This window comes from Merops nubicus, unplaced genomic scaffold (genome assembly GCF_000691845.1).
Source record: "Merops nubicus isolate BGI_N331 unplaced genomic scaffold, ASM69184v1 scaffold22471, whole genome shotgun sequence".
Lineage (NCBI taxonomy): Eukaryota > Metazoa > Chordata > Aves > Coraciiformes > Meropidae > Merops > Merops nubicus.
The window spans coordinates 6,972-30,401 of record NW_008590570.1 but is presented as its reverse complement, the minus strand read 5'-3'; the positions used below and the strand labels follow the sequence as shown (position 1 = coordinate 30,401).

Sequence of the window (23,430 nt, the reverse complement as noted above, 5' to 3'; positions counted from 1 at the left end):
GAACAAAAGACACATTCCTGGAGAGAAGGGACTGGCTCTGCACCTGCTCCTGTCTCTGCACTACAAACCTTCCTCCACCTCCCTGTGGTCACAGCAAAAACGAGATAAATTTACTGGGCAGAATTACAAGGAGGTTTCTTTAAGCCTTGTCCAAAAAAATGCTCTTGCCATTAAAGCAAAAGCAGGACTGGCCACGTGCTCCTTCCTCACCTGCAGCTTCCCAGGAGCAGCAGAAATGCAGAGAACAACTCAAAAGCAGCGAGGGAACTGGGGAGCACCCTGGGTGGCCCCAGGAAAGGGACTGGGAGCATTTCGAGCTGGCAGCTCTACTTTGTGCTTGGGGTCAGCCTGGATGCACAGCTTAAGCTCCAGAAAAACAGGGACCTGCCAGAGGAGCCCCAGCAATGCCTCGAGGGGGGAACCCCTCTGCTGGGAGCCCAGCAGGAGAGAGTTGGGCTGGGGCAGCCTGAGAGGAGAAGGCTCCAGCTGGGGAGACCTGCTGGGGGCTGCCAGGGCTTCAAGGGGCCTGGAAGAAAGCTGGGGACAGACTTTTTAGCAAGACCTGTTGGGACAAGGCAAGGGGTGATGGTTTTAACCTAAAAGAGGGAGATTTAGACTAGATCTAAGGAAGACATTTGTGCTGCTAAGAGTGGTGAGCCCCTGGCCCAGGTTGCCCAGAGAGGTGGTCGCTGCCCCATCCCTGCAACCATCCCAGGTGAGTTTGGCCGGGGCTCTAAGCAACCTGCTCTGGTTGGGGATGTCCCTGCTCAGGGCAGGGGGTTGGATGAGATGATCTTAAGCTCCCTCCCAACCCAAACAATTCAAGGAATCTATGATTCTACAAACTGCTGCATTGGTGATGACCCAGAACAAACAGGTCTATCAAAAACCTCGAGTGTTGTCCATTCTGCTTCTGATCCTGCTGTTAACACCAGAATCACTTGGTTTCCCTTTCCAAAATATTTCATCTGATTCCACTGAGGACACTCTAGCTCTGCACTCCTTCCCCCTGCACTCACACCCCAGCTGGCCCAGTGCTCCCACTTCTCTCCCAAACACTTGCTGTTCCAGAAAACAAGAGCTTGCCCAAGACTGCAGTAAAACAGACTTAGAATAAAACAAAAGCGCAATGCTGTCATTAGAACTGATCTAAAACCATCTCCTCTTGCCATAACCCCAACACTTCCTAGGATCCCCAAAATCCAGCCTCACGGAGGGAGCGAGCACACACTGGGCTCCCAACGCATCCCCACGGTGGCTTTCTGACCCCAGCCCCCTGCTCTCCACACCCCAGGCCTTCTTTTTTTGGCCAGCTGCTGGCTTTTTGGTGGGACTCCAGGCACTGCTGCAGGGAGCCAAGGGCAGCAGGCGGGGTCGAGTGCCCGGGACCAGTGGGATGACACCGACCACACACAGGAGCCACCCCAACTGCTGCTGTGTCCCCCCTCCCCGGCCAACTCCTGGGGTTTTTCCAGCCCTCCTCCCTCCTGAAACGCTGCTCTGAACCCTCTAGGATCTGTCCCTCCCTGCTGGGAGGTCTTGCTGGAGAAGTCCCTCTGGTCCCCAAACCCCACATACCTCCTCTGCTGCCGGTAGCCTGACAGCTCCAGGAGGGATTTCCGAGGGAAAGACCGAAAGAGTTTCTGCACCTGCTGTTTCCATGACAGCAGCCGCTTCTTCTGGATCTCTGTAAACGCCTGCCCAGAAAGAAAGACAACAAAAAAGAGAAAAATAGGAAATGTAGGAGTGTTTTTCTGCAGTTGGTGTGAGCTGAGCCCCACCGGCAAGTGCGGAGGGAAACCCTGGTCTCCCTCAAGGATTCACCCAGCTCGGGTGGAGAAAATGCTGTGAAAGTCACCCAGGCAGGGGGCAGATCTCCCCCTGCAACACCCCCAGACCTTCAGCAAGATGCTGGGGGTCACGGGGACATCCCCACCATGCCCACAGCCGCTAATTTAGACCCCCGGCATCTCTGTGCTGCTGGTGGAGAGGAGTGGAGCCTCCAGAGGGCAATTTGGAGGCTAATTAGCCCTTGACTTAATTGCTCCGGACCACCCCGTGGAGAAGAGGCTCCCTCCTGGTGCTGTTACGCCAGAGCTGATGCAGATGGTGCTCCTGGGACACAGGCTGGCACCAGTGGGGTGATGCTGCGTCACCACCTCTGCCCAGGGGCTCAGGAAAATCAGAAAGCTCTGATGCTGTCTGAGAGGGGAGACATGCTGTCCCTTCCAGCCTCTCCAGCTGTTCTCCACTGCCCGTGTCTGTGGGGAGCACCAAGAAGACCACACCAATGGCTCTCAACCCATTCTGCAGCAAACCTGAACTGCAGGTGCCACATTCCAGTGTTGCATGGGGCCAAACGTTGGCTGACACCGCCAGTGCTGCCAGCAAAATGCACTGAAACCCCCACTGTGACTGACAGAGGTGTCCAGGAGCACAGCTCAAAACACCATACAATGGTTTTGGTTGGAAAAGACCTTTAAGATCATTAAGTCCAACTGTTAACTCAGCAGTGCCAAGTTCACCACTAACTCATGTCCCTCAGCACTACATCTCCACAGCTTGGAAACCCCTCCAGGGGTGGGGACTCCACCACTGCCCTGGGCAGCCTGGCACAGCCCTGGGCAACCCTCCAGGGAAATAAATTGTTCCTCAGGTCCAAACTCAACCTCCTCTGGTGCAACCTGAGGCCATTTCTTCTTGTCCTGTGGCTTGTTCCTTAGGAGCAGAGCCCGACCCCCACCTGGCTCCAGGTTCCTGTCAGGAGCTGTGCTGAGCCAGAAGGTCTCCCCTGAGCCTCCTTTGCTCCAGGCTCAGCACCCCCAGCTCCCTCAGCTGCTCCTCCCCACACTTGGGCTCTAGACCCTTCCCCAGTTTCACCGCCCTTCTTTGGATGTGCTCCAGCCCCTCAGCATCCTTCTTGGAGTGAGGGGCCCAAAGCTGACCCCAGCATATCAGGTATGGCCTCAAGAAGTATGTTGAAATGCATTTCACCCAGTATCCAACTAATTCACCCCAATTTGAGTTCCACCCTGTGCTTGGCCCTGCAGAGACGCCTCAAACCTCTGCCCAAGGACAGCTTGGGCACCAGGTTCAGGTGCCAGGCAAGGGGCTGTGAGCCACCTCTCTCCTATTCCACGTGGTGTGCAGCACATTTTGGGGTCTGCAGCCACCAGCCACCTCCAGAGGAGATTATTCCACACTTTGACAGTGTATTTTTTAATAAACAAATAACTGAGAAACATTTCAAGGCTGCAGCTCCTGCAGGGGGCGCGTGAAGCTGCCCCCTCCTGCCCCGAGCCCTGCCATATGGGCAGCGATGAGAAGCAGCTTGTCCTGCCAGGGGCATCAAATGCTGAAGGACACCAGGGGGGCTGGCCACCCTTCCCTGCCACCAGGCAGGAGCGTGCTGGAGCCCTGCAGCACAGCCTTGGCCAGCCCAAGCCACCACCCAGCTTGGCAGATCTTGCCTGGAGCACAAACAGATGTCCCCCTTGTGAAAGGAAAAAACCCCAAGACCACGTGCTGCAAAACAGGAGGTGGCAGCGGCGAAGGATGGTTGGGTCTGTCTGACAGAAACCACCTGCACCTTCAGCCTGGGAGTTTTTGCTTTCATCCAGCTGCTGTCTGGATGACTGTCACGAGCCAGATGAACTTCCCAGCTCCAGGTCTTGGCCTTTAAGCGAGCGTGGTGGGGGAGCAACATCTCCATGCCTCACGTCGGGGCCACCGCCCGCTCCAGCCCTGTTCTGTCAGAATTACTATTAATACCCCCCAAAAATATTTGTGTTAGAAACCGAAAGGTTGACGTAAACAGACACTTTGGAAACAGTTTCTAAGTGATGAGAACAACAGTTTTAGATGATCTGTTCCCGACTCACCTCGTGGATTAGACATTTGTCTATGAGCTGTAAATAGGAACTTATATTCTCCTCGTCAGGTCGGGAAACTAAAAGTTGTGTGCATACTGGAAAAAAAAAAAACAGAGAGAAGAGAAATGGGCATGGGGACACCGAGCTGGGGTCCAGGGGGGTTCAATCCATCCTTGGATGTCCTGTTTCCCATGTCCTGTGGGCAGGTTTTCTCACCAGTGTGAAAGAACACCCCTCCCCAATTCCTGCCGTGCTGTCCTATATTTAGGGCCAGATTTTGTTCTCTGTTCTGATGGTGTAAATCCAGAGTAACACCACTGAAGTCACCAAAATTAGACCTGAGCAAATCAGGGGCACAGGATTATTCCCTATTCCTAGGCCAGAGCAGTGTTTGGAGAGCTCCTGCTCCTACAGCACAAATATGCTCCTGCTCCAAACAGATTCTCACCTTTCCCGACAGATTTTAACCTCTTTTGGAACCAATTCCATAAAAGCAATTGGAAGCGAGTTCACAGAGAAATGAGTGTCTCCTGTTGCAGCCCCTGGGCTGGGATGCCTTGTGGTCCCCAGGAGGACACCTTGTCCTGGCAAGGCTTGTGCCACACGTCCAGCTTCGTGCCCGACAGGGGCATTTGTCACAGGCTGAATTCATCCGTGGGTTTAACACAGGGCCCAGACCCCCGCGTCTGTCTGTGCATGGAGTCGTTTGGCTGCTTGAGAAACTCTGCACCAAGCTTTTACACAGGAAGCACCTCATCTATTTTTGGCCAAAAAAAAAGGTCTGAAATAGGGACAGGGCTGATAGTTCTTTGTGGAATCTCAAGGACTTTCTTTCTGTTCCTGGTCTCCTGTGTGAGCCTGAGGACAAGACTTTGACTCTTCCCCAGGGAGACCTCTGTCCAAGGAGCCAGCACCGACACCTCAGATCCCACCAAAGGGAGTCAGAACGTGTCTGAGCTCATACAAATCTGCCCCAGGAGCCCTGCATATGCCCCAGGAGGTTGGTCCCGACCTCACAACGCTCTTGTGCTAATCCTGATGCAAAGCCCTGCCACCCACGCCAGGCATGGAAAGGCACTTGAGTATTTTGGATGCCCTGTATCTAAATTTGGGCTTAAAGAGAGGCTTGGACCCATCTGATCTGCACTCAGGACAGCACACACTAAGCCCACACACCAGCACTATCCCCTGCAAGCAGAGCAAGACCAAGAGACCCCCATCTATGGACTGGTGGGGTGCTCCCAGGGCTCTGAATGGGGAGGAGGAGGACACCATCCACCCCCGACTGTGGGCAGGCAGCCCGTCCCACTGCTGTCCCCCCAAAAATCACTGCCCACCTCCCCACCCACACTCTTACCTCTTACCACAGCATGATAGGCCCTCAAAAAATCACCAGCCCTAGGACTGGGACCCACAAGAGCTTGGGGGAAGGCTGTTGCCAGGAGCACCACCACAGCCTCTTTTACCCACCTTTCGGCCTATCTAGGTGTTTGATTTCATGTATTTACTTTTATGAGTGTGGGCATCTATATATTTCACAAAATCCCAGCACAGTAGGGTTGGAAGGGACCTCTGGAGATCATCTGGTCCAAACCCCTGTTCCAGCAGGTCACCCACAGCAGGGGGCCCAGGATGGCGTCCAGGTGGGTTTGGAATCTCTCCAGAGAAGGAGACTCCACAGCCTCTCTGGGCAGCCTGCTCCAGCCTCACAGCAAAGAATTTTTTCCTGCTGTTCAGGTGGAACCTCCTGGGTTCCAGTTTGTTCCCATTGCCCCTTGTCCTGTCACTAGGCACCACTGACAAGAGTCTGGCCCCAGCCTCTTGACCCCTGGGGGGCCCTTTAGCTCTCAGGAAACACTAATAATCATAGAGTGGCTTAGGCTGGAAGGGACCCTAGAGATCATCTAATCCAACCCTCCTGCCATGGGCAGGGACACCTCTCAACTAGACCAGGTTGCTCAAGGCCTCATCCAACCTGGCCTTGACCACCCTGGCCTTAAACCCCTCCAGTGATGAAGCATCCACAACCTCTCTGGGCAATCTAGTCCAGAGTCTCCCCACCCTCCTACTGAAGAACTTCTCCCTAAGATCCAGTCTAAACCTACTCTCCTTCATTTAAAACCATCTCCCCTCGACCTGTCGCTGCACACTCTTGTGACAAGTCCCCTCTGCCTTCCTGTAGGTTCCCTTCAGGTACTGGAAGGCAGTTCTAAAATCCCCTGGAGTCTTCTCCAGGCTGAATAGTCCCAGCACCCTCAGCCTATCCCCATAGCAGAGATGCTCCAGCCCCTGGATCTTCTTGGTGGCCTCCTCTGGACTCCTTCCAACAGCTGTATGTCCCTTTTATGCTGGGGACACCCGAGCTGGACGCAGTATTGGAGGTGGGCTCTCACCAGAGCCGAGCCCCTCTCCCCATGCCCAGGAGCACCCTGCCCGATGCAGCTCTGCCTAGGGAGGGCCACTCACCTTTGCCCATCACTCTGGTGAACTGCCCAGGCAGGTCACCCTCGGGCAGAGGGGCCCCCCCTGACTCGCCCTCGCAGCCGGGTAAGTGGTGCTGCTGCAGCCCCCCTGTGGCAGAGTCCTTGCAGTCGGGGCCTTGGCTGTCGGAGCCCAGCAGGGAGGAGCCGTGGGGCGAGTCCCCCTCCCGGCCCTGCTCCTCCGTGCTGGAGCTCTGGGAGGAGTAGGCTTTGATGGGGGTGAGGATCATTTGGTGGAGCTCCTGCAGCGGGACGCGCAAGTTGCCGCCCTCCAGGATGTCCTGTGGGGAGAGGAGACAAGAGGGTTGGTGTCTGTGGGATGCCAGGACATCAGCTGTCATGAGCCATCAACACAAATCCAGCTTTGGCCTTCCCACACCTCCACCAGGAAGGTGGCAACTCCAGGAGAGCCTTGGAGATTTCAATGCCCAGACCAGTGAGCATCTTGCTCCTTCCCCAGCAATCCCAGAACCGTGACTGTTCAGCTCTAATTAACTGGAATTGCAATTTTTTAACATGGGCTTATCTCCAGTTTCCAGCACTAGCTCTCCATCCAGTGCTCTGCCCCAAATGGGCTGCCAGAGCATCCCTACGCCCTGGGGGCACCACAGAGCCCAGGACCACACCAGGAGCCCATCCTACAGCAGTGAAGTGGGGATGTCCCCATCCACACTGGGATGGGGGAGAGGGGAAAGGGAGGGTTTCAAAGGGAGCAGGGTGGGTTGTGGTCAGACACAGAAGGGGAGACCCCAAGGCTGCAGGTGAACTTCTATCCCTATAGCAAAACTATTCAGTTTGGAGATCCTGTGGGAGGTCCACCCAGGAGGGAGGGAATCAGGGCACACCTCCAGCCTTGTTCTCGGTTACAGCATGGACCAAGAACTCCCTTTCTGCAATCAGATCCTTGTCTCACTGAAGGGAAATAATTGCATTTTGTTTTTTAATGTAGCCTGGACCAGAACAGCTCACTGCACAGTCTGGTTCGTGGGACATGGCTTGGAAAGCAGCAGCTTTTGGAGTGAGTCCTGGCTGTGCCTGGAGAAGGGACACAAGGTGGGCCCACGGGCAGCTGAAGCCCTGAAATGGTTGTTCACCCCAATTCCTGCTCGCTCTTGGCCTCAGCTCAGACAGCTCCACTTCTCTGGAAGACCTGGAGTCAGCCTGCTGAGCACGATTTTCTGGGGAAAAAACCCTGCTCTGCTAACTGGAGGACAGGGGTGGAGCAGCTCTTTCCAAGAAAGCAGCAATCTTTAGCAGTGAGACATTCCCCAAAAAAAAACCCCAAGCTGCACACATGCTCTTGTTTAGTGAAAAGAAATTGGATGGGAAGCCTGGAAAACCAGAGACGTCCCCTCCCAAGGAAAGCAGCTCACAGGCAGCTCTGAGCCCCAGCAAAGCGGGACACGGCCGCAGCCCCACACTCAAACCCCCTCCACGAGGGTCCAGAATCAGCCCCTGCCACTTGTCTCCTGGATTTTGCAGCTGCTTTTCTGAGCTGAACCAGCCTTAAGCTCCCTCACCGTGCTGAGGTCGAAGCCATATTTCAAAAACCCAGGGAGAGAAGCGGGGGAAGAGGTTGTGCAGCTGCCTGGAAAGCGGGTGGCTGAAGCCAGCTCAAGCCAGGAGGCTGTCTCTTGGATTTAATTGTTAGTATTAATATCAGGAGGTAAATATGGCTTTATTAGCTCCTGCCATCCTCCGAGTACAACCCCGTATTATAAATAGTGAAGCAGTGAGCTAATGAAAACAACAATAAATAGCAACACGCCACGTAAGTATTTAAAAGCCCCTAGTGGGAGGCTCTGCAAGTTGCTGTTTGAAGATGGTGCAATTAAATATAATATAATGCTGTGGAAATAAATAGTGAGAGGTTGGGGGAAGCTGCTCCCAGCAAGTCTGTGGTACTGCTGCTTCTCCCACAGCCATTTCTGCAGAGTTGGAGCTTTTGTTATAGTGAGAAAGAAGTTTTTATTTGTTCTCCTCAGAAATTTAAGGTGTTGTTCAGGCACTAGTGTGGGTGTCTGGTCTTTTATCTGGCCCATATGATGTTCCACAGAAGTGCAGTGTCCTTTGAACTGGCAGATCTCATCTCTTTTTGGGGATGGAGAGGTAGACAGAGGGCCTAGGGGTCCCCATGTTGACCCTGTGTGTGGAGGGGGTCTCTTGAGAGGGGCAGTAGCTCTTTCAGGGAGAGAGAACCAAGTGGCTGAGGGATAATCAGGGGTTAAAGGCTCTGCCCAGTGGGTTCTCCAGAGGCAAAGAGGACCACAAAGGCTGGTGCAGCTAGAGGTGGCCCTGCACCACGGGTCAGCAGATGGGCGCAGCAGATGGGCGACCACCTGCCCATCAGTGCCCCTGGGATGGTGCCTCCATCACTCAAAGCTCAGGGGTTTCTGAGCACCCTGGAGCTGGCCAGGGTTTGCACCAGTGCTACAGGGTATATCCATCCCAGCTGCATGAGTGCTGGAGAAGAATTAGGATCCACTCTGCAAAATACAGCCCCAAATAAAACCTGCATCTGGTAGAGAAGTCTTTGAGACATCATTCAGCTGCAGCCAAGCCAACAACAGATTTCTCTGCAAAAGATCCCAACAACATCTGTAACCAAAGAGTGCTCCACCCCAGAATTAATTCCTGGCTTCTTGAAAAAGAAGAAATACCAAAGTGGTTGTGATTACTTACCCTTTCTAAAGATTTGAGCAGGTTTTGTCTTTCTTTTAGCTTTTGGATACTGATGACTATTTTGTGTCTGGCGCCTTTGGTAACGTTCTGCAAAAACAGGACAAAAGCTGCCATGAGGATCTCCCCAGGACAGCCAGCTCACCCCAAAGCCTTCCCCCCCTAAATGAAAAGGGCTGCTGGAAATTAATCCAATTTCTGGGTGCAGGGATTAGCAGTGGGTATAGAAAATCACTTAGAGAATTGCTGAAGGTTGAGATTTCCAGCTAGTCTGTCCCTCCCCGGACACAGTGAAAGCAGAGGTGCTGGCAGGCCCTCTCCACCCTGAGGATGATGCAGAGGACAGTCTGAAAGCAGGGACATTTTCAGAAGTTAACAAGGCAATCAGCCACCAAAGCCTTTAAAGGAGCTGGGTACTGCAGACTGTGCCCCTGGAACTCCTCAACTTAATCCCAACTGGAAAAAAACCCCAAGAGCAGATCCCAGTAATGGGGCTTTCATGCTGGGACTCCAGTAAGACATCAAGACAAGACCTTTTTCAGGTACATTGTGGTTTTTTTTCACTGCCCAAGGCCAAATTTTCCTTTCCCTGTTTGCTCCCAACCACCTGAAGGCAAAATACCTCCCAGGTGAAGACACAAAAAGAGGCTTTGGAGGCCCCTCCTCTACCCACAGTACAGGCGTTGAGGATGGGGGCTGATGGCTTCATGCCTGATGCAAGACCTACTTGTGCCTCCAGCTGGCATTCGGTGAGGGCCATCATCTCCTCATAGGTCATCTGGGAGAAGAGGGCGGCGTACTTGTGCAGCCGGAGGCTCTTCAGCCAGGCTGGGACATCTGCAGACCAAAGGGAAGGAGATGAGAGGTCCTGTTGAGTTCATGACAAAACTCAACCACGGGCAACAGCGTCAACAGCAACGTGAGGAGTTTCTTAGGTGCCATCCACCATCCCACTGGTGCTTCAGGCACCTTCCTGAACTTCACAAACCTTTTGGAGGACACAGTGCTATGGATATGGATATGGATGGTAGGAGGAACCAGCCCCTGGATGAAGACATCTCCTCAGAGGTTGAGGTTCTGTGGCCACTGGGAGCTGTCCCATGGGGAGCCAGCATCTTGTCACAGCATGCCAAGCTCCTCGCTGCCCTTTCCCCACCAGAGCTCACGGTGTGGTCGAGCTTAGGATGAGCAAACGACTGCTCTGCAGACAGCAGACAGTGATTTATGGTGTGAGGGAAGATGGTATGTGCTGAAAATTTAAATGGCTGCTTACAGAGAAATAAGGAGATTTTTTTTTTCTGAGCATGGAAAAATGATGTGCCATCAAGGATGGTCCTACAGCCCGTGTCAGAAGGGTGACTTGGGACCTCAAAACACATGGGCTGAAATGATTTCCTCCTTCCCAGTCATTATCTGCAGTGTAGCACTTCTGTGCCTGGTTGGATGAGTACCCAAAAATATTTTTAACCTCCTGACATCAATGTGGTTTCGCAGGGAGAGACTTGGCAGGGGAATTCTTCCTCTGCAACATGCAAAACCCCACCAGACCCCATGAGGGGGTGTCCTCCATGGAGAAGGCAATGGGCTAAGAGCCTGCTCCAGCCTGCTCAGCAGCTACTTGGGGTTTTGCAGGTTTGGGGGGGCCCACAGTGATAACCCACTTGGGGGGGCCCCTGCAGATGTGTTCTGCAGCACAACACTGTGCCTGTGATGATGCTTTTGCTTTTCATCCTGAAGGCTTCAAATGCTGTCCCAAACCAGGACCTGCTTTAGTTAGCCCCTGCAACCCCAAAACAGCTCTGCCTTACAGAGCTCAGGTGCTCTGCTCCCAGCAATACTCATGGCCATCAGTCCTTGTGCCCCTCCACACCAGGGAGACACCCAGGAGCTCCATCTCAGCCCATGGTTAAAAACATGGTTAAAAATGAAAAACCAGTGTTTGAGACCCAAACTGCACCAAATGCCACACCTCAAGTGGAGGGAGCAAGTGGAGGCTTGGGAAATGTTTCTTTTGGAGCAAAATACCAGTTAGCAGGAACACCTCTCCTCTCTCTGAGGGACATTAGTCAGTGTAAGGGGTATGTCTCAAGTGGGTGGTGGAACCCATGTCCCGTGGCAGACAGTGGAGGAGAGCCTGAGGAGAAGGAGGGATGGCTGCTGGCAAGGCTGCCCCAACCAGGCTCCTCTGCCCAGAATGCCCACCAAGGTGGAAGGAAGGAACGAAGGAATTGGAGCTTGGACCACTTTCAGGAGGGATTTCTACTGCTGGGCTGGGGCTGCTGTGGGTGCTGGTGCTCTGCTCACCACCCTTGCAGCCAGGATGGGAACAACCTTCACAGCCACATCCAACAACCTGCACTAACGTAGCCAACCTCAAAGGTTTTCTAGGCTGATGCTACTGCAAGGTGTGAGGCCAGACCTGCTTTGGAAAGGGATGAGATGAGGCAAGGAGGACAGTCCTGCTCCTGGGATATGCCATGGTGTGGGATGGTCTCTGTCCTGCTGCCCACTGCTCGGGCAGGCCCCAAACCCCACTAGCATCCTAGCAGAGGATGCAAACAGCCCTGAAATGCTGCATTTTGCTCATGCCCTCCATCCTCTGACACTCATCAGGATTCATGTTTCAGTGGAACTCCTCAAACACTGCACAGAAGATCAACCCCACTACATGGGGGCAAAGCAATTACTGAGCATGGATGGGCTGAACTTTGCCATTTCCCAAAAGTCCCACCATACAACAGTCCTAAAACCTGCTACCAGAGACCTCTTCAGCTGATGTTCCTCTTAAAAACATTAAAAGCCATTAGCAGCAAGCCCTCTGCTTCCATGTAGGGAATGGCAGGCTTGAATCTCAGCTTCATTTTAACCCAAAACCACGTCATTTTGGGGATGACACACTAAAAGTTTATGTGATCTTGTGTCCCCTGAGGACATTTGCCTTTGGTACACATCTGTGCCAATGGCAAAGCCCATGGGGATGCTTTCAGAAGAGAGATTCAAGTTCACATAGACATTAAACCCGGCAGAAAACCTGTGCCTGACCTGTGCAGAAGGCCAGAACACAGAAGCAGCTCTCCTTTCCCGAATTGCATCAGCCTCCCTGGACAACTACTCCTATTTTTGGGGAGCTACAACTGTCCCAGAACCCCCTTGCCAGCAGGGATGGCAATCCCAGAGTCCCAGCATGGCAGGGGTTGGAAGGGACCTCTGGAGATCCCCTCATCCAAGCCCCCTGCTCCAGCAGGTCACCCAGAACAGGCTGCACAAAATCACATCCAGGTGGGTTTGGGATCTCTCCAGAGCAGGAGACTCCACAGCCTCTCTGGGCAGCTGCTCCAGGTTCGGCCACCCTCACACCAAAGAATTCACCCCAGCACACAGAGGGGTGGTGGTGGGGATGATGGTTCCCCCTTCTCACAGAGGCAATCAGGAGTTGCAAGGCCATCTAAGGTGATCTCATGGTCCTTGGAGAGTCAAACCTCCTAAGGACCCCACGGAGCAGCGAGCTGCCCACCCACAGAGCTACTCTTTAATCACCAATTACCAGGAGCTAATTGTGCAGTCACAGCACGGCTGCCAGAAACTCTGTGTCTGATGTGAGCAGCCAAGGAGGACTCCATGCTGCTCACAAACATCCTCCCCTCGAGGCACTAAACACCAGAGTCTGCCCAGCACGTGTTTATCTGGGGGTGGGCATGGAAACTTAGAAGAATTCACCCGGCCCTATAGATATATCTATAGACAGGCCAATATACACACAGGACATCTCCAGAAGCCCTCCTGCTGCACACCAGGCTAAGCTGTGGACGTACTCACAGCAGAGACCCCCAGCTCTACCCAAACCCTCCCACCAGTGCCCCTGAGCTGTGCCCTGGGAAGGGATGGATGGAAAGATGGATCCCCATCCACGGAGAGATGGGCTCTGAGAGGAAGCAAGTGTCCCCATCTCCCTCTGGAGAAACCAGGGGCTGGGAAGAAGCCAAAGGACACTTCTCCTTCAGTGTGAAGATAGCTGGAAAGGAGCAGAACAGGCAACTAAAGGGAAGCTGGACTGCTAAGCCCCCTTGGATGGGAGTCTGTTGTGGGTCTGGTTGCCCCACACTCCCCCCAGATGCCCTGGAGGGAGTTAAAGAAGGAGCAAGCTGACCAGAGGCAGGGGTGACACCACGCCAGAAGAGCCTGCAGGCACTGGGGGAGACATGGCTACAATTCAGAGAAGGGACTTGGCAAAGCCAGCAACTGCTCTGCACGAAATGAGATGCAACTCAATAAAAATGCACGAAGCTGTGCATTTCTGTAGCAACCCAGAGCAGGGAACAGGCAGTCCCTCTTTATTTTCAGCACAGGGGGTCATGGGCAGTCCACAATGGTGTGTTCCCTGAGGATGATGAGCTCCAGAGCCACAAGAACGTTGTCTGTAGAGCAAACAAGTCTCTGCTCTGCTCCTGAGCCCAGGTTTGGGCAATGCACCTTCAGGAAATCACAGACTTTCCAGAAAAAAAAAACATCAGAGGGAACCAAGAACAACCCCAAGTTTAGAAAACACCATCTGGGCAGAAGCTGGATCAGTTCAGTCTGAAGCAACGAGAGCAGAGGGGGGAGGACATGCCAGTCACAGACACCAGAGGCTGCAGACATCTGTTTCACATGTCCCCGGACAGTGGTACAAAAGCAATTTGGCTGACTCAACAACAGGGGGGAAATCAGGTTTAGATGTTTACAAACCTCCCTCCAGAGAAGGAGGATGCCCAGGAAGGGACGAGCTGAGGAAGGGCAACTATCTCCCTGCCTGCAGCAGTAACAGGCAGCCTTCACAGGAGCAGTTTGAGTTGATCACTGCTCGTGGGCAGCCTGGGCCTCTGGGGTTTGGAGATTTGGCTGCAGAGATTGACTGCATCACACTGGGAAGTTTCTCCACACGCAGGTCCCAGAGCTGCAGCTGTAGATCACAGGGAGCCAAGCTCCCCATGGTCTCCTTCCCAGCTCCATCAGCAGCAACCTGGAGAAATGCAGTGTTAAACAAACTCCTCTGCAGTACCTGCTCCCAAAAAAAGCATCTCTATGGCCTGACAGGCTGCAGGATCTGGCCCCAGGCATGGGAAGATCCTTCATGTTGGTCACAGATTAGTCTTCAACATGGTCATAGAATTATAGAATCCTTCTGGTTGGAAGAAACCTTTAAGATCATAGAGTCCAGCCACTCCCCCAGCACTGCCAGGTCCCCACTGCCCCGTGTCCCTCAGCACCACATCTCCATGGCCTGGAAACCCCTCCAGGGATGGGGACTCCACCACTGCCCTGGGCAGCCTGGCACAGGACTGGACAGCCCTGTCAGGGAAGAGATTGTTCCTCAGATCCAACCTAAACCTCTCCTCTGGTGCAACTTGTGGTCATTTCCTCTTGTCCTGTCCCTTGTTCCTTGGGAGCAGAGCCCGACCCCCACCTGGCTCCAGGCTCCTGTCAGGAGCTGTGCAGAGCCAGAAGGTCTCCCCTGAGCCTCCTTTGCTCCAGGCTCAGCACCCCCAGCTCCCTCAGCTGCTCCTCACCACACTTGTGCTCTAGACCGTTCCCCAGCAGCTTTGTTGCCCTTCTCTGGACTCGCTCCAGCCCCTCAAGGTCCTTCTGGGAATGAGTGGCCCAAAACTGAGCCCAGCATTTGAGATGCAGCCTCTCTGAGCCTGCTTGCCTGCTTGCTTGCCCACCATCAGGTGGTGCAGGCACCTGCAGCACTGCTGGAGACAAAACACTCCCTGGCTGCTCTCTCTGATGAGGTGTTCATTAGAACGTGGAGCCATTGAGAAGTCAAGCCCAGCTCTGTGAGGCTACCACGCTCAGAGGACGATCCTGTCCCACCTACAGCTCATCATCCCACCCCAGAGCAAGGCTACGGTGCGAAGTCCAGGCAAGGAGAGGGCTCACCCCCAAGCACCACCTCACGGGGCAACCATGAGGGTGCTTCTCCTGCATTTATTTCACGCACAGCAAAGTCACACGGTGCCAAGTCAAACCCAGTTCCACGTTACACAGATTCAGAGGCATCTAGATCTGTCTGGAATTCAAACAAAACCTGGTGACTATTTCAAAAATACAATTCTTGCCTTACTCTGATCCATCACACCATTGATTTGCTTTTCATTCATGAAAACCAGTCCTTCAAATCAGTCTCTGATAGCTGCGGGCTCATTTTCAGGCATTTTGTCTGTTCAAAGGAAGATCCAGTCTGTGTTTGCCCACTTTTTATCTGTTTATTTCTCTACAGCCTGAAGTTCACTCCCCATCTTTGACTGCAGCACCAGGGTTTCGTTTCTGCCTCGGTTCCCAACAGGATCACACACATTTACTGCTACAAGCCTCTGTGAAATGGGAGTGTAATGGGAAAAACAACTGAAAAACACAGGATCAATTCACTGCAAACAAGGATCCTACGCCAAAACTTCCCCAAATGCTTGGTGGGTACCAAACACTGCACTGATAAATCTCACGTGGCTTGCTAAACTTACGCTATTTTTTCACCACAATAAAAAAAGAAAAAGGAAGAGAAAAGAGCTCCACTCGCAGCCAAAAAGCCCCAGGCTGTGGAACAAATCCAGCTTTCTGGAAAGCTGCAGGACTCTGGGACAAAACCAGCCCACGGGCACCCAACTGGAAGACATCAGGCCGCTGCTCAGAAGAAAACCTCACTTATTTCCCTAAACCTGAATTCCTAAGGTGGGAAGAGATGCTGAAAAGCCCCATTGGGTTCTGAGGACTCTCACCCCAAAACCACCAACCGAGCCCCGCGCTGCCGGGACGACGGCTCTTCCCCTCCTGCCTGGGGGTGCTGGGGTCGGGGTCGGGGAGGCAGCTTGGGGTTTCACTCACCTTTCATCCCACTCCCTTCCTCCTGGAATGTGTTACGAGCAGAAGGCTGATCTTCTAAATGTTCACTCCCACCACTTCCCGAAGAGGCTACACTGCTTTGTGGAGACAGGGGGGCATGATCGGAAGGGATGCACTGGGGTCCTCTAGCTCGTAAGTCCTCATGAGACATCCATCCATGTCCTAGAGGTTGGTTTGGCACATTCATGGGTGGGGTAAGGGACACAGAGCGTTTCAAAGGGCTGTGGTGTGTCTGGCCTGAGAGAACTGAAAAAAAAATAAAATCAAAGAGGTTATTCCCCCCTCGCGGCCCGGGATGCAGCAGAGTTCCCCCAAAAAAAAAAACTCATTCCATGAGAACATCCAATGCCTGGTGGTCGGCCACGGTGCCTCGCTGGTGGCTTCACAGGGCCCGTGGCTACCTGGACCCTGCCCTGAGCTCCACGCTCTGCCTCCTGGGAAGCAAAGGGGCCGGGAGGACCTGCAAGGAGAGGGGGGTCACACCAGCTACGTGGGGTTGCTTCAGGAAGGGTGGTGTGTGGATTGCATTTCTAGGGGGAAAAAAAAAATGTCATGGAGCAGTTCTGGAGGTTCTCCCTGTGTGGAGTCACGTCCTGACAGCAAACCTGAGCACGTGGTGGTGCTGGTGGGTTCTTGGCTGCTGGCTCTCACCAAGCCTGGAGCTCATGGGAGTGTCTACCTTGAAGGGAAGGCACCACTGCTACTGCAGGTGGAATCAGAGAGTTGTTTGGGCTGGAAAAGACCTTTAAGATCAGGTCCAAGCGTTAACCCAGCACAGCCAAGTCCACCACTAAACCATGTCACTAGTGGAAATTTTCAAGTGACTAACTGAGGCCGTGAAACTCGTCCTGCTAAAATAATCCAGACCCATATTTTTCTGGGAAAGGCATGATAAAAATCCCCAGGATGGGAATGTTCTCACACTGACCCAGGGGAAACCTCTCTACCACTCCCTTTCGGTCAGGACCTGGCTTATGCCCCAAAGCCCAAGCACTTGCACATCTACCTAATGTCACTGCGGAGGTACTGACCAACTGATCATCCACAGAAACGTCTAGGCCTTAGAATCACAGAATCATTTTGGTTGGAAAAGACCTTTAAGATCATGAAGTCCAACTGCTAGCCCAGCACTTCACTTCCATGTCCACCACTAACCCATGTACCTCACACCACATCTCCACGGCCTGGAAACCCCTCCAGGGATGGGGACTCCACCACTGCCCTGGGCAGCCCTTTTGGGGAAGACATTCTTCCTAATGGCAAATCTCAACCTCCCCTGGGGCAACTTGAGGCCGTTTCCTCTTGTCCTATCACTTGTTCCTTGGGAGCAGAGCCCGACCCCCACCTGGCTCCAGGCTCCTGTCAGGAGCTGTGCAGAGCCAGAAGGTCTCCCCTGAGCCTCCTTTGCTCCAGGCTCAGCACCCCCAGCTCCCTCAGCTGCTCCTCCCCACACTTGGGCTCTAGACCCTTCCCCAGCTTTGATGCCCTTCTCTGGACATACTTCAGCCCATCAAGGTCCTTCTTGGAGGGAGGGGTCCAAAACTGAGCCCAGGATTCAAGGTGTGGCTTCACTGATGCCGAGTCCAAGGGGACGATCCTGCCTGAGTCCTCCTGGCCACACTAGTGCTGACAGCAGCCTTGCTGAGTCCTCCTAAGACCTGGCACTTAGTTGAGCAACCATCAGCAACAAGAGAAACCCAGCTCAGCCACCCATCAGGTGCACTTCCAAGCACAGGCTAAACCAAACATCCAAAGCAGCAGTGAAAATACACCCCTGACAAAGAGATGAGGCTAAATCCCACAAAAAAAAAAAAAAAAAAGAAAAAAGAAAAAAAAAAATTTTGAAAGCTTTGGATTAATTTTTCCTTTCCAGTTGTATACAGGTTTGTATTTCCTGGCTGAAGTTCTGACACCACCAAGTTCAATTTGCTCCTAACAAATAACTTTAACACTGCTAAGATCCAACTCCTGTGATCTGGAGTTCCTCAAGAAAGGCTCTACCATGGGTAGGTATCTACTTGCCTTTCAGTCAAGTACAGAAATATGTAGGCTAAAGTATTAAATAAAACCCAGATCGAAAGATTTTCTGACACTTTTTCTCAGCAGTGTTACAACTTGAAGAGATTTTTAAATGCAGTTTTTACTGAATGGTCTCAATTTTTCGTTGCTCTTCCATATGGTCTCCTTTTTAGATATCTCCTTAAATATTTAGATATCTTTTTCTTGGGTCTGTTGGTTAGTAGGGGTATTACATAGTAGTCAGAGGAAAAGATGGATATGGATGAACTATCCTTGTTTCCTGTAATGAAAAATGCATGAAAAGATTGGTCCGTTGGCTTAACAAAATTAAAATTCCATCATTCCCAAAGTCATTAAACTGCTGGTTAAACCTAAATGCAGTTCATGTATTTTAATGTATGGATTTAGGATGTAAAACACTTGTTTAATGTTTTATTGCAGTTACACTCAATTAAATTAGTTGGACTTCACGGGGGCTGTTTCCTGACAACTGAGACTAAAAAAAATCTCAGGATTTAGCCACTGCTCAGCCAAGCCATGTTCCATTGCTCACTGGGATAACCAGGACAAGTTCTGGAACCAGGAAGGTCCTCTCTGGTTTGCATCAAATCCAAGCCAACTCTGCTGTTCTCAATGCTCCCCCAGGTCCAGATGTGGGGTTCACATTGTCATGGCTCACAAAACATCTGCACCAGTCTGTTAGCAAGGACTCATTTCTAGAAGTAAGAGCAAGCTCTGCAGAAAGACACTAATTTCTCCAAATGAGCAGCTCTGAGCTTTGTGGTGGGGTAGAGGAACTGCAGATTGGCCCCAGGGACATCTGAGGGCAGAGGGGTTAAAAAGACCTTGCAGCTCATCTGAAACTAAAGCAAAAACTTTTCAATTTTTCTTTCAGAATTAGATTTCTGAACTCGGCACAAAACCTGGGGGAAATTCATCGTGCTCATTGCTTTTCCTCCCAGAGCACCAAAGCTCCCCAACCCCTCTTTTTGCATTGGTAGGAGTTCCTCAAAACCACTCACAGCTCCTCCACATTTTATTTCCTAACAGAAATGAGACTTCATGGGAAACCCCCAGCCAGTTGTACCGGGCTTTAAAAGTTAAGCTGGGTTTAATTCCCAGCTAAAGCCTGGAGGAAAACCCACTACAAAGCCTTCTCTGCTGACCAGAGGCAGAAAGAAAATGAGCAAGTAGCAGAGTTATAAAAGGAGGAGAGTGAAAACCACCAGAGCTCCTTAGCATTTATTAAGCACCTATAAAAAGCATCTGGTGCCACATGGCTGACGGATGAGGCCAAAAACTTGTGGATTTCTGCACTGCCTAAATTGTTCCTGTTTCTGAAAGTGTTTTTTCCTACCAGCACCTAACACTAACACCGTGGTGTGCCAGGGAGCAAGGGTGAAGAATTTCTTCTGATGGTGAAGAATTTGTTCCCTTCCCATTCAATAACTATAGAAACGTCTTCCAGAAGTCTCCCAGCAGAAAAGGTTGTTGGAGAGGAGCCAGAATTGTTTTCAGAGCAGTGTTGTTTCCTAAAGTTGTGATGCATCCTGATGGGGAAACAGATGGATTTAAGAAAGTCTCAGCTAAGCTACTTCAGCTCTTGGCTTTGCAGTTGTACCCCAAAAGCAGCACTGGAAAGGGGTTCTGGAGATGTCACATCGCCCTCTCAGGAGACAAAAATATTCAGCATTAAAAAAACCCAATAAACATGAGGGAAAATGTGGAGAAAACCTGACAAATCACTTGAAACGCATCAGCAGGAGCCCCAGAGCCTGTGCTGTGCCTGCTGCCCCAGCTGCGAGTACACAGCCAGTGGGGTAGAAACCACCCCAGATTTGTTGTAGGAAAAACTCTGGTTCAGGAAATACTTGTGCCCTTGGAATGAACAAGAGGTGCAGGAGAACAGGCAAGGAGGGCAGGAGCTATTGGTTCCCTTTCAGGAGGTGACAGGTTGCTCCATTAGTGCCCCCTGTCACAGGGTGTACGCAGCAGCTGGCACCCTGCAATGGTTAAGCCATCCTCTCCCCACCAAGATCTTGCAAATAAGAGGATATCTGAGGTTTAAACCCAGCCCAGATTCCTTCCTGAGCAGCAATACCCTTGCAAACTGCTGCTCTTACGTCTTAATTTTATGTCCCCTAATTAGAAGTCAGCGTTGGCTGAAGGAGACACAAGGAACTCCACAGGATGGCCAGGAACAAACACAAATCATCTGGTGTGACACACAAAAACCAGCTCCACTTCCCTCCCTGAGATAACACACCACTGGAGTCCAGCAGGCCAGGCTTTACTAAACCACCAGTGTGTTCACTGAACGATGAGTCAATTCACACAACTTCACGAGATCACAGACTGGTTTGGGTTGAAGGGACCTTTCCAGGCCATCTAGTCCAACCCCCTGCCCTGAGCAGGGACATCTGCAGCTAGAGCAGGTTGCTCAGAGCCCCGGCCAACCTCACCTGGGATGGTTCCAGGGATGGGGCAGCGACCACCTCTCTGGGCAGCCTGGGCCAGGGGCTCACCACCCTCAGCAGCCAAAATTTCTCCCTTCTCTCTAGTCTGAATCTCCCTCTTTTAGTTTCAAACCATCCCCCCTTGTCCTGTCCCAACAGGCACTGCTGAAAAGATCACTAGGGACAATTCCTCTGCAAAGAATGCCCCGAGCAGAAAAAGTCACCAGCAATTTGAAACCACCTCAGCTACTCTTGGTACCAGACAGAGCTCATGTCAGAGCTCTTAGCACTGGCCTAACTTCAGGTTCTGCTTAAGCCTTTCTGGCTGTAACAGGCACCGGTGAGCAGCGTGGTTTCTTGCCAATCCTCTCTCCAGTTTCCATCAGCACTCAGGCTTAAAACTGGTGTGAACGTCAGGCTGGCACCTGCCTGGTATGCTCACACCTCTCTCTTTTTCAATTTATAACCCTCAGAAAGAGGATTAATAAATATGCATATTTATTAATGCTGCTGCTTGTGTTCGTGCCCTCAGTTGCTTGAAATAAAGGCTGCGGCTCATGACCTTCAAAGGGTCAGTTTAGTGAAGGCCTTTCTCTGCTTTTGACAATCCTGTGTGTTTTTTGGATGGTCCAAGGTGAATTTGGGACTGCCAACAGCTGAGCTGGAACCTCCCATCAGGACAAGTCACTTTTTCAGTCTCTTGCTAAAATAAATAGTCCAACTTGTACTTCAGCAGAAGAAAACCAAGTGTGAGTTCACCACCAGTCTCTTTACTTTTTATTACAAAAATATTAAGTTTTAATTTAAAAAGGAAACCTAATATATTCTTCTAGGGTAAGATAAGCTTCCAGGAGGTGGCCAGAGGCACGCCTGCCTTTCTGAGGGCCGTGGTGCTGCGAGCTGGATTAACAAAGAGAGGAAACCACTGCTGCAAAGCACCAGCCACGCTGGCACACGGATCCCTCACAACTTTTAAGTGTGTCCCACTTTGGGATTAGAAGGTTTTTCCTGACAGCCACAGGCTCATTTAGGTGGTGCAAGAGCCATCCACTCCCCAGGGATCCACCAGTCACTCTGAAAAGCCTGGTTTGGTTCCTTCCACATGGATGGACGGAGGCAAGAGCAGCTCGTGGTGCTCCCCATGGTAAGTGGGCTGGTGCCACCTCTCTGCTCCACCACCGTGGCTCTGAACAGCCACAGGGGTTGTGCTCAGCCCACACCAGATGCTGCTTCCTTGCAAGAAAGCTCCTGGTGGCCTCCAGATCAGGGTCAGCTGCAACCCAGTGGACACTGCCAAGTCTAATCCCTTGGAGATGAGCTCCGGATGTCTTGCATCCTATGGAAAACCATGATAAATAACCTGGAGCTAACGGTGCTGAGACGTACGAGGTGCTGCTGCCAAAGAGCTCCCAGGCTTCAAACCAAGCTCAGCTTAATATTCCCAGGGGGAAAAAAAAATTAAGAGGATGGAGAAGGAGAGAAAACAACAACACAACCATCCCAGTGTGCAGCATCCCTGTGGGGCCACCAACTCCCTGGGCAAAACTGGCTTTATCACAGACCAAACACTGGCTGGGTTGGCAGGCACAAGAACGTGTTAGAGGAACTCTGAAGCTGCAAGTGCTTTCCCTGGGTTTAGGTTTGTTTTTTTCTTCTTCTTCTTTCTTCCTTTTTGAAGTGGTGTTGCCTATTTTAGTAGGCAAGGGCTAATTTCAAGAGGGTTTTTGTTCACTGAAGACCATGTGGAACAGCGTCAGACATTTGTGTTGTGGTTTCTCAGGGTTTCGGGCCAATTTTTCAGCCTGAGAAGGGAAAAGCCACCCATTCCTGTAATTAGAGCTGAGGAATTGGGCTCTGCAGGCAAACCTTCCTCCGCACGGCATGCGACAGCCAGCGAGGCACTCGCCTCCCCTCTGCCCCTCATTAAACCTGGCTTCAAGTGCTCCAGAAGTCCTTGACAGGACACACGTAGGGCTGATGGGAGTGTTCCCACCGAGAGCCAGACCATCTCTGGTCCTGGCATGCCCTCCGCTGCTGCACAGTCTCCAGCAGGTCCCTGACACCCCGAGGACCTTTAGAACCACCTCACTACCCTTCACACCAGCACACAGATGACAGTTCAGGATGATGTCCTCCCCATGGATGGAGAAAGGAAAAAGCACTCCAAGGTGCATGCTGAGCTCTTGGGGAGATGAGTTTCTTTGTCCAAGACCAGCCCTTCTTGGCTGCAAAGCTGGTTATGGGGCATCCTCAGGCAGCGTCGATCCTGCAAGATTCCTTCTCTGGTCTGTGGGTACCTGGAGCAGCAGCTTGATCCCAGCTTGCTAGAGGAGGTGAGGATGTTTGTAATCCCCCATGGCCACACAGCCTCTCATGCAGCCTGGAGGCACCCCGAGGGAAGGGGAACACAGAGCAGCTCTTGCAAAGCACCCCCCAAGCTCAGCTCAGTCCTTTCCTCCTCCCCGCTACCCCAGTCACGAAGCACCGTCCCCTGCAGGAAGGCTCCCCAGTGCTGGCAGCCCAACCCCCACAGCTTTTCCAGCCTTTCTGTGCCAAGGACCCTTGGAAACAGCCACCGGTGGGTCACGCTGCCCGGCTGGCACCCAGCCCCCTTCCTGGGCACCCATTCACCCGCTCCCCACAGCCAGCTCCTGAGTGCCCCAAGCGGGACCCGACACCACATTTTTCAGCTCAACATCCCCTCACCCTTGGAGCCTTTTCTTCGGGCCTTTTTCTCCTTTCTCCCTGGGTTTTGGTGGCTGTGACTCTAAGTGTGTTCATACACTGCTGGATAAACCAGGCTCCTTGCCTTTGGGGCTGATCTGAGCCACGATGGGTGAAACCAAGGGTCTTAAATACAAGCAGCCACCAGGAAGCCTTGTGCATTAGGAAAAAAATAATGATATAAGCAGAGTGCTGCCTTCAGCAGAGGAATCAGGAAGAAGCACAGACGGGAAAAAAGCCTGTCAAGCAACCTTTTTTTTTTTGTCCCAAACCTGACGTTTTTAAACACAGTTTCCTGTTGAAGAAACTGAACAGAGAAAC

General features: G+C 52.1%; 1 protein-coding gene across 1 annotated transcript; it reads right to left on the bottom strand.

Annotated features, from left to right (window-relative positions):
- Positions 1–1,578: 1,578 nt before the first annotated feature.
- Positions 1,579–20,947, bottom strand: LOC103782244 (protein Smaug homolog 1-like; the record flags this gene model as incomplete). The annotated part of the gene is made up of 7 exons (XM_008950000.1): positions 1,579–1,697; positions 3,882–3,967; positions 6,339–6,633; positions 9,035–9,121; positions 9,759–9,868; positions 15,893–16,156; positions 20,894–20,947. Coding segments are annotated over 7 exons (1,015 nt in total), but the record flags the coding sequence as incomplete, so codon positions are not given.
- Positions 20,948–23,430: the final 2,483 nt, after the last annotated feature.